The 12,863-nt window shown below is 35.1% G+C and overlaps 1 protein-coding gene across 7 annotated transcripts in view; it reads right to left on the bottom strand.

Annotated features, from left to right (window-relative positions):
* ANKS1B (ankyrin repeat and sterile alpha motif domain containing 1B) overlaps positions 1-12,863 on the bottom strand; it is a 467,048-nt gene that overhangs the window by 191,376 nt on the left and 262,809 nt on the right. For 6 of the 7 annotated variants that reach the window (XM_074902675.1, XM_074902676.1, XM_074902677.1 and 3 more), the window contains exon 1: positions 10,896-11,435. In XM_074902675.1, the coding sequence (XP_074758776.1) occupies positions 10,896-11,096 (201 nt within the window). In that variant the 5' untranslated portion in view covers positions 11,097-11,435. Of the gene's footprint in view, positions 1-10,895; positions 11,436-12,863 lie in introns of those variants that run through there. The other variant, XM_074902674.1, reaches the window with a different exon arrangement.

The following is a 12,863-nucleotide window of genomic DNA, read 5'->3' as shown; positions in this document are numbered from 1 at the left end:
ATACTTTGGCTTTTATATTTCAAAACTTCCATCTAGATCTAGTCTTTGGATCAAAAAAAAAATTAAAGAATTATTATCCCGTCAAAGACTTTCAACACAAATCTAAAGCAGGTATGTTACATCTTTCAAATGTAACCCATGACTATTCCCATCGATAATGTTATTAAATCATTCAGTGTTCAATAATTCAATAAAATCCTGCATAAGATAATAATAATAATAAACATCTGAAACATGAGATTTCAGTTGCCATGAGCTGTATCTACAAGAAGTCTCTGTATCCTCTGTTTTATCAGACTAGTCAGTCTAAAACAAATGCATGTAGATTTTATCCTATATACACTGTAATTGGAGCTTAATGAGCGACAGCAAAAGATACAGAATATAATGTGTTCCATAGTGAATAAAATGTTTGAAATGATAATATAGGGTTTAAAGTCTACAGAAGTAAATTATTTGGGCAGTAAAGTACTTGTTTTCCTGAAAATATATTTCAAGGAGTGGACTAAGAACAAGAACAGAGACCAGGTGTGAATTTCATTGTTTGACCTTGTATTCATGATGAATAAAAGCTTGTTGTTAATTTAATCATTTATGCTTATGTGGAAGAAAATCATAGTTAAGACAAGGCAGTTTGCTTTGTCTGCACTGGGCCTTTACCTTACTTTCAGCAGTTGAATAATGTATCTCTTTTCCCTTTGAAAGTCAAGAACATCAAACTTTCTTAGAACTGAACCTGTGCTTAGACCCATGTAAAACACTTGGGCAAAGGTTTTGTAGGTTGACCTCTGATGCACACTGCTCAGCTTCCAAAAAAATAATGACAAAAGTGTTTCTAACTGAATATGTTAATTTTTTAATTGGTTAAAGTTATCATCAGAAGTGTTATTCTTTTATCTTTTCTAACTCTTTATAACCCAGTTTCTAAAACGCAAATGCAAATGAGAAGCATGTTTGGATGTGTAAGTACTTTAGAGTGTTAACGAGTGATAACACAATTCTAATGTTCCAGATGAACAATACTAGACAAGTGTAAATCACTGCTGAATGAGAAAAGAAGGTAGTTTGGGGTTCTCATAACTGTTTTAAACAACCATTGGGCTAAGGTTGTAAAATCATTAAGTAATGCAACATTAGAAAAATAAAGCAAGTTTTATTTTTGACTGCTAGTTCTTTGAAATGTGTGTTTGTGCACACTCAAATCTCAGTACACGGAATGAGAAAGGAATTTTGATGGAAAAGATTAGAAACCTGTGGTTGAAAACTGTATCATAAGGTATATGAATGTGAGGGATGAACCAATATTGCACAGGTGCTGTAACTCTCCAATTCTTTATTTCTGAGCACATGGAATTTTTCACCTTTGTGAATTACTTTTTTGTGTAATGTGTGTATGCGCACATGTGTGTGTGGGTGCGTGTGTGAATAGGCAGAATGAACAGCATGTTGTGATGGGCAGGCAGGATGGACAGCACATTGATAAAGGCTTCACAGGTTTCATTGCTTTGTCATTACAAGGGTTAAAACTGATGCTGGGGTGTTGGTACCATAAAAAAAAAAAAAAAATGGGCATGGTGTGTGGGAGAAGGAAGCATTTTCACAAATATGTAGGAAAATAGAAGATCTTTAAAGTGAAAGTGAGAAAGTTTAGGTGCCCAAGAAATTTAAAAGGAGTCAGGAAACTCTGTACCAGGAATGGTTTGTTTGCATGGCAATTCTGGCACCTCATTCCAGAAGAGCTTTTAAAAGGTAGCTGTAGTTTTACTAGCAAGATTAAGCTTGTCTCCGCTGTCGAAATTTTAATTATTTTTGATGGAAGAAAAGCTTTTCATCTACGTGATGAGAGGCACAATGTGCTGTACAATACATCTGTTTCTTTACTGGTTTTCCTTAAATACTTTGTTCATTTCCCAACTGCGCAGTTAATTCATTTAGCTTTATTCTTTTCCCATTACACCCCATTGCGACATTCTGTTCACTTCCTCATTTTCTCCCCACCAGACTCAGTACTGATGACAGTAACTATCTGTTGCTAATAACATCACCATCCATTTCCTTTTTGAATAAGGCATTAGTTGTATGGTGGAAGGTTGAGGACAAAAAGGTCAGGAGACAGGAAATCTATACTGAGGATGAATCCTGTGATCTGAAATACATATTAGTACTGCATTTGTACTTTATTTGTCCTCTAATAATTCCTTTATTCTCCAGAAGTTCTCAGAGATGATTGCTTAAGGATCTGGTTTTCAGTTTCTTAAGACTCTTCATCAAACGTCACCTAACCTAGATGATTCAGATAATTTAGTTAACAAAGTACTCTTATCTGCTTGCAGTATTGATAGCTCTCCCTCTCATATCTCAGTGGCCTTCATTAACACTGTACTAATTCTCATACTTTGTTCTTTATGCTAAAACTAAAAGGAGTTTTATCAGACTTCTAGCGGTGGTCACAACTTTGTTAACATTCCTTTTAGCTATAGCATACTGGTAAAACCTTTTCTGAATGTATTTTACTCACATAGTTAATGAAATGTCTTTTTTTTCTCCTTTTTTTTTTTTTTTTTCCTTCTTGTATTTTGGTTATTTATCTATTCTTTCATGATATATCTTATTTTAGATTGTTTCTATTTTTTTCATCTCCATTAATTCTTGTACATACAACTACCTGAACTTTTCTTACATTATTCAGTCTTCCTTCATAAAGGATAACATGTCCAAGAATCTTATGTTTATTTCCAGTTATCTGTTAGTACTCATTAATCTTTAACCTGATAACTACCTCAGAATCTCACTGTAATCAAGCTCCTCTGTACTGCTGTGTCCTTCAAACATCTTTAACTTAGTCAGGAAAGTCTGTCATTGTTTGAGATTAATTTATCTACTGGTCCAGATTTCATTTAATTGTTTCTTGTTGGACAGTGTTCTAAACCAGTAATATACACAACTGTATACTGTGTTCCTTTAAAAATTCCTTTTATTCTATTTAAAAAAAAAATATTAAGACCTATCCCATATGAAACAACTAAGAATAAGCTGTAACATTCTCTTACATACAGGCCACTGGTTTTAAGTCTACCATTGCCTTCCATTGCAAAGCTTTCCATTGTTTACCTACAATGTAAACACAATTATAAACTGATTGTCCTTTGAATCTTCAGTATTTTGCTCTGAAGAGTAAAAACTCTTAGCCTTTCCACCTCTCTTAACCTTTAAACTTTCTGTTACTTTTAATGACCTTTGCATATTGTCATGTTTTCCGCATCTTTCATTAGTTATGAAGAATAGCATTATACACATAATTCTATACACAACCATTTCTTATTCTTGAATATTTAGCATTGGTCCTTTTGGTAAAAAAATCAGCTGTAAAGTTTTGGCCTTAAATAAGTACATAGCAAGAACATTGTATTGGCATTACATCTCTTAAGAGTTATTAAAATGTCATGCTTTATTCTGATTATTGGAATCTTCATCCGCTTTATCAGTCTAACTTTCAGATGAAAAATTTGCTACTAGTTTCTCATAAACTCGTATTTAGGGCCAGCAGACAGTTCCTCACAAAGGTAGTCTCAGGATACAGCTCATCAGTGTTTCTGCTCAAAGATGAAGCCAGTCTCTGCACTAGGCAGGCTTTTAGCTCGAGCACATTAAACATTAATATTTAACATTGTTAGGATAGGACTAATTCCGGTTCTCAAGTACCTTACTCACAGATATGTATCATGAAATAGTCTCACTTTTAGTGTACATGCTATGTACTATTTACTGTACATGCAATGGATTTTCTGTGTCTGGATTTGGCCCTCTGATCTTAGTGAGGGTAAGACTGAGCCAAATACATTGTTATGTACATTGGACAAACTCTTTTCTCCCAGATTGCTGTAGAGTGAGCTTCCAAAAGAGGCACATATACACCAGATGTCACTAATCTGAATGGCAGAGGTGAGTGGAAGGGCTTTCCTCTGCATATACTGGCACCTGGATTGCCTAGCAGTGTACAGCATGAAGTCCTGTTTATGTGCCTTGTATGTACAACCTTGTGCGGATCAATGTTTAAATAGAGACAGCCAGAATAACCAGAGAAACCCTCACCTAAAGGTTAATTTAGGAGAACCTAGCAAATAGGCAGATGGATCTGTCCCTGATTATACCTTCAAGATACAACTGTTGAGACAGGTTTAGATGAAAGCACACTCCCTCTCACTCTCAGGGAATCCACCATACCCAGGATGTCTTAATATAAGTCAACAGTCTGTTTGCAGATGGGTTCCTTATGAATCAATTGTTCAAGTGAAATACACAAAAATTCTGTCTTGTTTTTCTTTCTTCCATTGAACAATCTTTACTGCTAAAATTTTCATAAAGTCCTTTGTCAAGTGCAGGATCAGTCACCAGTCTGCAGAGCCTGTGTTTTTCAAACACACACATTACATATATAGATATATAAACATGAAATCCCTTTCCACTGGGGAATGCACACTGCCTCTCCAGATCTGCTTGCACTCACACAGGATGATGAAGAATGGTCTGAGGCCTCAGGACAGAAATACAGTGCAAGCTATAATTTACACATGCAATACTGAGGAGTACATTAATAAGCCCTTCTGTCTCTCGATCAGCTTGAGGAATACCATGACAGAGGCATTAACTGGAGTATGTGGAATGGGATTATTTGTTAGACTTGCTGCTGTTGCAGGATGACAAGCAAAATCTTCATCTTTGGCACCCACCTGAGCTCTAATTTGCAGGTTTTATAGTACAAATCCCTACTAGGATGAAAAAGAAGATCTTGAAGCCTCAGGGCTGGATGTTCTGAGGGAGGAGAAAAAGCTTTAATAAAAATACTTTGTGTTTCCTTTCCAGTGAACCCTGAATGGATTCTAGCCCAAATTGAGGCACTGAAATTTTTGTGTCTACATGAGAGCTTAAGGAGACCTAGTAAAAAAATCACTGTCTACAGCCTAGACAGTGATTCAGCTGGCCAGATGAATCTACTTTAATTTATCCTAAATTGTTAGGCAGCCAGTCCGCTAAATTTCATTGTATGGTCCACTGGCTTTAATGGATTATTAGGTGCTTCACCTAGCTGCCCACAGATAGGAATTTAGAGTCACCTGAAGTGCTGCAAATGCACATTGCCTGGAAACCAACAGAAGCTCCACACTAGTATGGGTTTTCCATAGATCCTGTATGATATATTCCAGTATGATATGTCTCAGACATCTGAAGTTATTCCAATACATGGGCAACTAAACCGAGTCCTGAACATCTACTGACTGGTACACATGTAGATGTCTGTATTTGAACTTTAGCTCTGCCCCACTCTGTGTTTGGCTAACAGGTTGGACTAAGGGAGGAGTTGGCCTGCCTCAGGAGCCACAGTTGCAAAGGGTTGTCTAGGCGAAGGAGAGGAAGACTCAGGAAAGAGCAGAGTGACAAAGAACCACTTTGCTCAGGAAAGAAGCCAGGGCCACACTGGCACTGAGAGGAGCTCCACAGTTTTAATGTCAAGTTCTGTAGATCTGCCATGAAACTAAAAGCAAGTCCTGGGATTTGCAAGTGAGGTCCAAATGAGGTGATTGAAACTCATGTTCCAGGCATATTTTCTAAGATTTTACTAGATGTACAGCAAATCTTAAACCACAGCTTACTCCAGCATCAGTGGGACTTGTATTCCTTCTACTCTGCTAAAAATGTGGCTTGCTGCGTATCACTGACTGCTACTTTTAACGTTGTCTTAAACAGTTATTTATTTCTACACACAGACACTGCTCTGTAAATCTTCTTACACTTCAGATGATGCACGAGTGCCCTGATGAGTCTCTGCAGTAGCCATTATGGACCTGAAGAGCTCAGAGCCTGTATGTTGCAAAGGTTGATCAGCTCTCCTAAGCACGTTAGGAGTTGGCTTCTGAAAGTCACTAAAGTCACTACACACTAGAACCCTTGTTAAACACTGGCCCTTTTTTTTATCATCTGCAGCATGGGTAATTTAAGAAAGGTGTTGGCAGACTGACTCACTCTTTCAAGCTTTCGTCTAATGCCCAAATCATCAATCTTTGCACCAGGTATTTTTGGATAAAAGCTGTGGTGGTCTCTACAAGCGTGGGACTTGGAGCCAATGCAAATAGAGAATTTATTTCAGGTGCATTTCACCCTAAAGAAATAAAATGGCTTTTGTCCTTTATACTTGATATACTAGAGTTTAAGATCCTCCAGAGACATTAAAGGTAAGAATTACTGGGTATTCCCGGGCAAATCCCGGGAAATGACAACTGAGAGAGGACAGTCTACAGATAAATTTCAGCTAATTAATAAACCTCCAGACCTAGTGAAAAATGAAAGAAAAGAAACAAAGAAATAAAGAGGGAGAGGAAGGAAGAAGGAAAAGTCAAATCTGAACTCAAAACTAAACCTAAAACAGGCAGCTAAAGGGAATTGCGAAGGTAGTCCATGCCTTTTGAACTTGTGCAGGTAAGCTCACAGGATGAATACAAATACCGAAAATTATTAGAAGGAAAAGAAATGCATATGCAACTAAGATACTAGGTGGAAACTCAAGCATCTATATTCAGTTCCTAGATATGTCACAAGCTCTGTGTGACATAAAACATTTAAGATTCATTTCAGCTGCATAAGCATTGGGACTCTAAACCTATCTGAGATGCTCAGTGGTATCCCACCTGGACTCCAGATGCCAATCATGAAGGGCCTGGCTGTCTCTGGTCTTCAGTAATATCTGTCAGCCCTGCCTGGATCTCCTGGATTCATTACAGGTTCTCAATTGGTACTAGATACCTATGTTTAAACAACTTAATTGATCTGTTAAACATTATGTTAGTAGCTATTTTAAGAACTAGTGCCTCTTATCTCAAATGTATAAGCAGTTTTAAATTCCACCCTGCAGTCATGCTATGCCTCAGTTTCCCAACAGTGAAAAAATGAGAATTAAAAAAAAATACTTAAGCAATTCTTAGATCCTCAGGCAATGCAAACCATTTAAGTACTTGAAGGGGTATATGTCTGTAAGCTCACAGAAGCAATGGAAGTCTAGTGTCTAAATGCCAATTCAGGTTATTAACTGTTACTAGTGAAAAATATTTTGGAATGTCAAAAAATAAAATAAAATGCTCCATATTTTTCTGTTAATACCTTTTGATTGCCTGGTACCTGTTTCTCTCATACAGTGTTTTAGAAATCCTTTAAAGAGATATTCTTCATTAAATTGCAATATTAAGCAAGTGATAAAATTTCAGAATACCTTAAATGATTAGAACAACCTATAAATAGATAGTCATATGCAGTCCTTAATCAGAACTAGTTCCCACTGGGCAGTGATTTGATTGAACTGCTTTTATCTCTGTGAATCCAGAATGGAGTCTTTGATGAAGCTCCAGAGTTGTAAAAAGCTGCATGCAAGGACCTAGTGACCTCACACATTTGTATATTTTCATCTATTTCTCTGCAATTTAATTTTTTTCTCAGTGTACTCAGTTATGTAGGCCTGCAAGTCTGCATAAAGATTATAGGTTGTCCCAGGGATATCCATGGGATCTATGCATCAAAAAGATGTTCACTGATTCATTAGGCTTCCTTATTGTTTATATCTAGTTTATATACTGCAATTTATGACGGATCTATTTGTTTTCTTGCAATTTAGATTTAGTTTAACTGCAAAATAGCCTTCACATTATGAAACTGCTACATCATCTGCATCTTCAAATATAGAGTATCTCTGCACAAAGTCACTACAAATTTTTACAATCTGAAGGACACTGCAGCCCATTACACAACAAATTATCAAAGTTAATAATGATTCCATATAAATATACACACATATTCAAGTGTGATTCTACTCCTACAGGCACACATAAACCAAGTCTTGGGACTGAATCTGCCTTGGGCCTATTAAATATTATGCAAGTGTCATTCCTGCACGACACTAATAGTAGGTAGGAATTGCACTTCTCATGTGCGCAAATACACTGTAAGTAGAAATAAAGTAGTTAATGAAAATACAACTAATTTTTTAATATGTTTCAATATATTTTAAAAATATATATATCAATGAACTAGGGAAAATATTCATACTGTAAAGTTAATAGGAAACAGGTTGTTTCTTACTATAAAGTCCACATACTCCAGGTAACATAAACAAATATTCCTAATTCAAAGCACAGTCTAGTGAATAACTTTCCTAATGCCCAGGGGGGACTAAACCCAAGAAGTTAATTTCTATGATCTAATGAATGATTAACCATGAAATCTTTTTATCTGAAAAACACCTTTTTATTAGAATGCTAATTTAATTAATAGAATTTTGTTGTTGAGTAGTATAAATTGGATCTATTCGTTCTTAGATGTATGTTATTCCATGGACATTAATTATAACATTGTGATATTCCCTCTCCTGTTCTGAACATCTAGTAAGACCTGTACTACTAAATCATACTTAATAGGAGTGTGATGGTTGTTGCTTAGGCAACAGAATGAATAAATGCAGGTCACAATGTGCTTCCAGAAAAACAAAAGCAGTAATATGGCACAGAATGAAGAAGAAATATGTCTAACTGATTTTTACTGCATTGAAGTATTAGAGTTATTCCATGTAAAGTAACTAACCTATCTGCAACAATTAATAAGATTTTAAAATATAGATTAATATGTAAATCATTTTAATGAAGGTAAAGCAGTTCTCATATTAAGGAAGACTACAACACATTTAAGTTTGGAGTAATCTGAATTTTTATCTTAGCATAGCAGGTCTTCTCTCATTTTTTTACATACTTTCCAATTTTCTCTTTAGTATTTTGTCTAGAATGGAAAATATTTTTAAAACAGTCATTTAAATTTTCTGGAGAGGTTTCCCTTACATAATGTTGATATATTCAGAGAATATTATGAAAAGAAATGGGTGTTTTCTGATCATTTGTATTTCCGATAAAATATGGGAACTATTCAGTTTCTGGTACAAACAAAAATGATGAACAGTGTAAAATCAATCAATTAGGACATATTAAATTACTAAAATTATACATTTTTTATTATGAGGCAATTTTCCAGCTTTTTGCTTAACCATTGGATTTAAGAGTAATCTTCCATTCACATACGCATGCTACCTCAACTAATATTAAGAGAATTTATGTATTTTACCTGCAGTATCTATTTAAAAACAAACCACTTCAGAAAAGACTTAAATTAAAATGACGGGAAAACATTAGCTAATATGCAATTATGCAGGCATAACTTAATCTGCCTGATACCTGAAAAGTTTGATTTGCATATTGAATAACAGAATCTCATATATAATTTGTATGTTTACATAAGTATACTAATAAGAGATGCAGGAAATGAAAGTCTTATAAATTCCCCCAGAACATGGCTCAGGCCTCTGCACAGACGGGGGACGACTGGAAAGCCCTCCAAGGCAGTTTCTTTGGCTCCTCTGGTGCTCATCATTTACCTGTGGTAGGTGTACCCCTCTGCATTTATGCCACCTACAGCCTCCTGTGAAAAATTTCCTTCTGTAATCTCTTTAAGACTAAACGATCAGCTATTTATGTAACTAACACCACAACATATATAAGAATATGTATTACATTTTGGGAAACTGTAGCTTGAAACGCATTTTGGATTTTTTTTTTTTACATTGCTGAGCTGACAGCACACCCTTGCAGCTTTGTTTTCGACAATATTTAAAGGAAGATTCTAATGATTTTTACTGATATAAGCAAAAGATCACATGGCAGCCATGTAAAAACAGGAAGAAATCTCTACATTATTATAATGTGGAAATGGCAGAGATCTGTGTCTTAATTTTCTGATCAGTAACCCAAAGGCATATAATAATATTGGCAAAAGAAATAGGAAGAACACAACTTGTGATGATTTTATAGCCATAACATTCATGCTGTTTCACTTCTGTTTCTTATATGCCAAGTGTAAGTTATGATAAGTTAGTTAGAACTGTTCCAGGATATCCATGATTACTAATTATATTTAAAAAAAGAATGATTAATAATATTTTAAGCTCTGATACTTTATAAGAAATGTAGTCAGGATTTTTGCAAGAGGTTCAAATAATGGGAATACTGAAGCAGGTCGAAAAGTGATTATATAACAACCTTACAAGTAAGCAGCTTGCTTTACTGTCAACATTCATTTCTATGGAAAGTTTGTGCATGGCAAGTCTCTCTTAGTTTACACTGCATGGTAATACTGTAAATCCTCAAGTACATAAAATTCTATTTCATTTCTATGTTCCTGATAAATGCCTAGAATTAAAACATGAAAATGGAACTATTAAAAGGAATGCATTACTTTTCCACACAGAACATAAGTTTCAACAAGTGAATCCCACAGCCTGATTATCTAAGATGCAAAAGCATTTAACTGAGACATCAAGAATCATGTGCATAGAGAGCACACTTCATTAAATAATTTTCTGTTATTAAAATACCTGTCAATGCAAGAATGGCATTGCATGTTATTTAATTATTATTATTAAAATTATGTTAATGTTTAAATAAAAACAATAATGTGATGTACTGCAGACAGAGGTGTTTACAGCTTTACATACTGTGAAAATCCTGCAATGGATTAAAGAACCGAGCATCTTTTTTAATCTGAAGATTGATGAAGGGGAGAAAGAATCTTAATATTCAGTTTTTCTTTTACCATATTTCTTTCTATAATATTTTGTAATGTGTATAGTTTGGAAGTTTATACAATGACAGTTTATATATTAGTTTAGCTAGACATAGAAAAGTGAAACACTAAACAGATCTTTCAGTGCAATGCAGAATAGCTCTAAGATTTTTATGAGCACGTAAGAGACAGACAAAAAAGACAGCTACAGTGTATATATACACAGCTATGCACAGAAGATTTCTTACCATAAATTGCACATTGTCAAATCCATTAGCCAGCAAGTGGTTTTCATACTGAGGTAGCCCAATATTTTCCAACCATTGTCCCACTGTCTGGACAGGGCATCGGGGTCCTGTAGGAGGGTGAAGAGGGAGGCGTTTAAGCAACGAATAACCATCCACTGGATAATAGCGGTAGTCCTGGGCTGAGAGGTGGCATTGCCACATTGTGTTCCTGGGAAAGTTGGTATCAAAGGAGCCCGCCAGCTTGACAGATTAATGTTTTCAGCAAGCAGAAAAGTCAGAAGTAAAACATAGTTTACAGGGCAGTATATAGCGTAAGATCTGATCCTAGCTCTACATTTCTTAGTTATTAATCTTTACTACAGACCAGTACGTCATACAGTATGAAAAAAAAAAAAAAAAGCATATCAAGCTGTCAGCTAAGCTGTTCTCCGTTATATGTGATTGTTGGAATACTCCACAATGAGCAATGCACTGCCAGCAGCAAGAATTCTTTTTATCAAGTACTCCTACACTCATCAGTATGCAGCTCCATGCTTCTTGCTCCCCCTCGCTCGCTCCCCTTCATTACCCAGCCTAGGCTACACCTCGCATTTTCAATAATAGCCATCAGATAAGGCAGATTTTTTTTTGTCTGCAAGCTGTAAGCCTGCTGCTGCTGCTTCCTCCTACACACCCATCCAAGCGTCAATCTTGAATGATGAGAGCAGTCAAAACAAATGCAGAAAATAGCAAGATTCAAAAGCAACCTAAAGCACTTAGATCTGAATAGAATCTTCATACCAGTTATGCTTTACATTTCTGTTTGTTGTAGATTTTTTCATTTCACAAGACATTAAGAAATGCAATACATAAACCACAGCCTATAAAATGGTTTACTATGCCTTCCTCTTTCCCCTTTTAATACAAGATAGGTAGTGGTCTTCATCTCTGCTTTTATAATAGCAAAACCCTTTAATGAATCAATGATGAATACATTTCACAGTTTCTCTTCTATAGTACAGCAAAAGACATAAATGGCACAACAATTTTAGTCAAAGTAATTTGATTATCTGCATGATTTCTTCAACCGTAAAATATTATAAGACACAAGAAAAACTTCATGACAACATATAATAATTCAACTTGAAAAGGTCACCATTTCAAATGAATAATTAAAAGAATATTTTTACTAAATAAAATTTTAAATTTATATCCTTTTCTTACAAAAATGTGAATGATAGCAGGCATATAAGATTTGCATGATTTCTAGAGAGGATGTATATTTTATCAACTATATCTGGAAAAGATTTAATAAAGATGCTGGATTTAAAATGAAAGCAAAGTTCTTTTTCTGTACAACGAACCAAATAGTTCACAATGTGTTTTCCTTCAATGTTCCATTTTTGAGACAGTTTCTCTCAAGACAGAAATATTTTACACCTTTGGCCTGAGAGAACTATTTACTAAACTTTCGCTTTTCATAACAGGATCAAAGGACTTAGCAAAAAAGGCAGAAAATGCATATATTCAGGGTACAATTCTAAGAATCCTGTCCGGTAGAACTTAATTTATTAAACACATTAATTACTTTTCTTTGGTTTTCTTGTCCATTGTGAATTTCAAATAATGATCATCTCTAAGGAGGAATTTAATTCCAGGCATAAGGAAATTACAGACATCTGCCAAGGGCATCATTTGGGATTGATGATATTATGGCAGAAAATTGTTTCATAGAATTCCAAACCTACAGTATGACCAACACGTTATAATACAAAGTCTCTGCAAGTGACATGCAGAGGCTCCTTGAGCAGTCGTATAACAGACTCTAAACTTAGCTGTATATTTAAAATTAATAATATTATAAGAGTTTCAGCTCCAACCTGACTAGCCCTCGGACTAAAACTGGATAACTTTTCATTCTGATATTGCCACTTGGATTTGTGGAACATCTTAGGCAAACTGAAGTCCATAATGATTTTGCAAAATAAT

This window comes from Athene noctua, chromosome 3 (assembly GCF_965140245.1).
Source record: "Athene noctua chromosome 3, bAthNoc1.hap1.1, whole genome shotgun sequence".
Lineage (NCBI taxonomy): Eukaryota > Metazoa > Chordata > Aves > Strigiformes > Strigidae > Athene > Athene noctua.
Note: the sequence above shows the minus strand (reverse complement) of the source record. Positions and strands in the feature narration are given on the sequence as shown.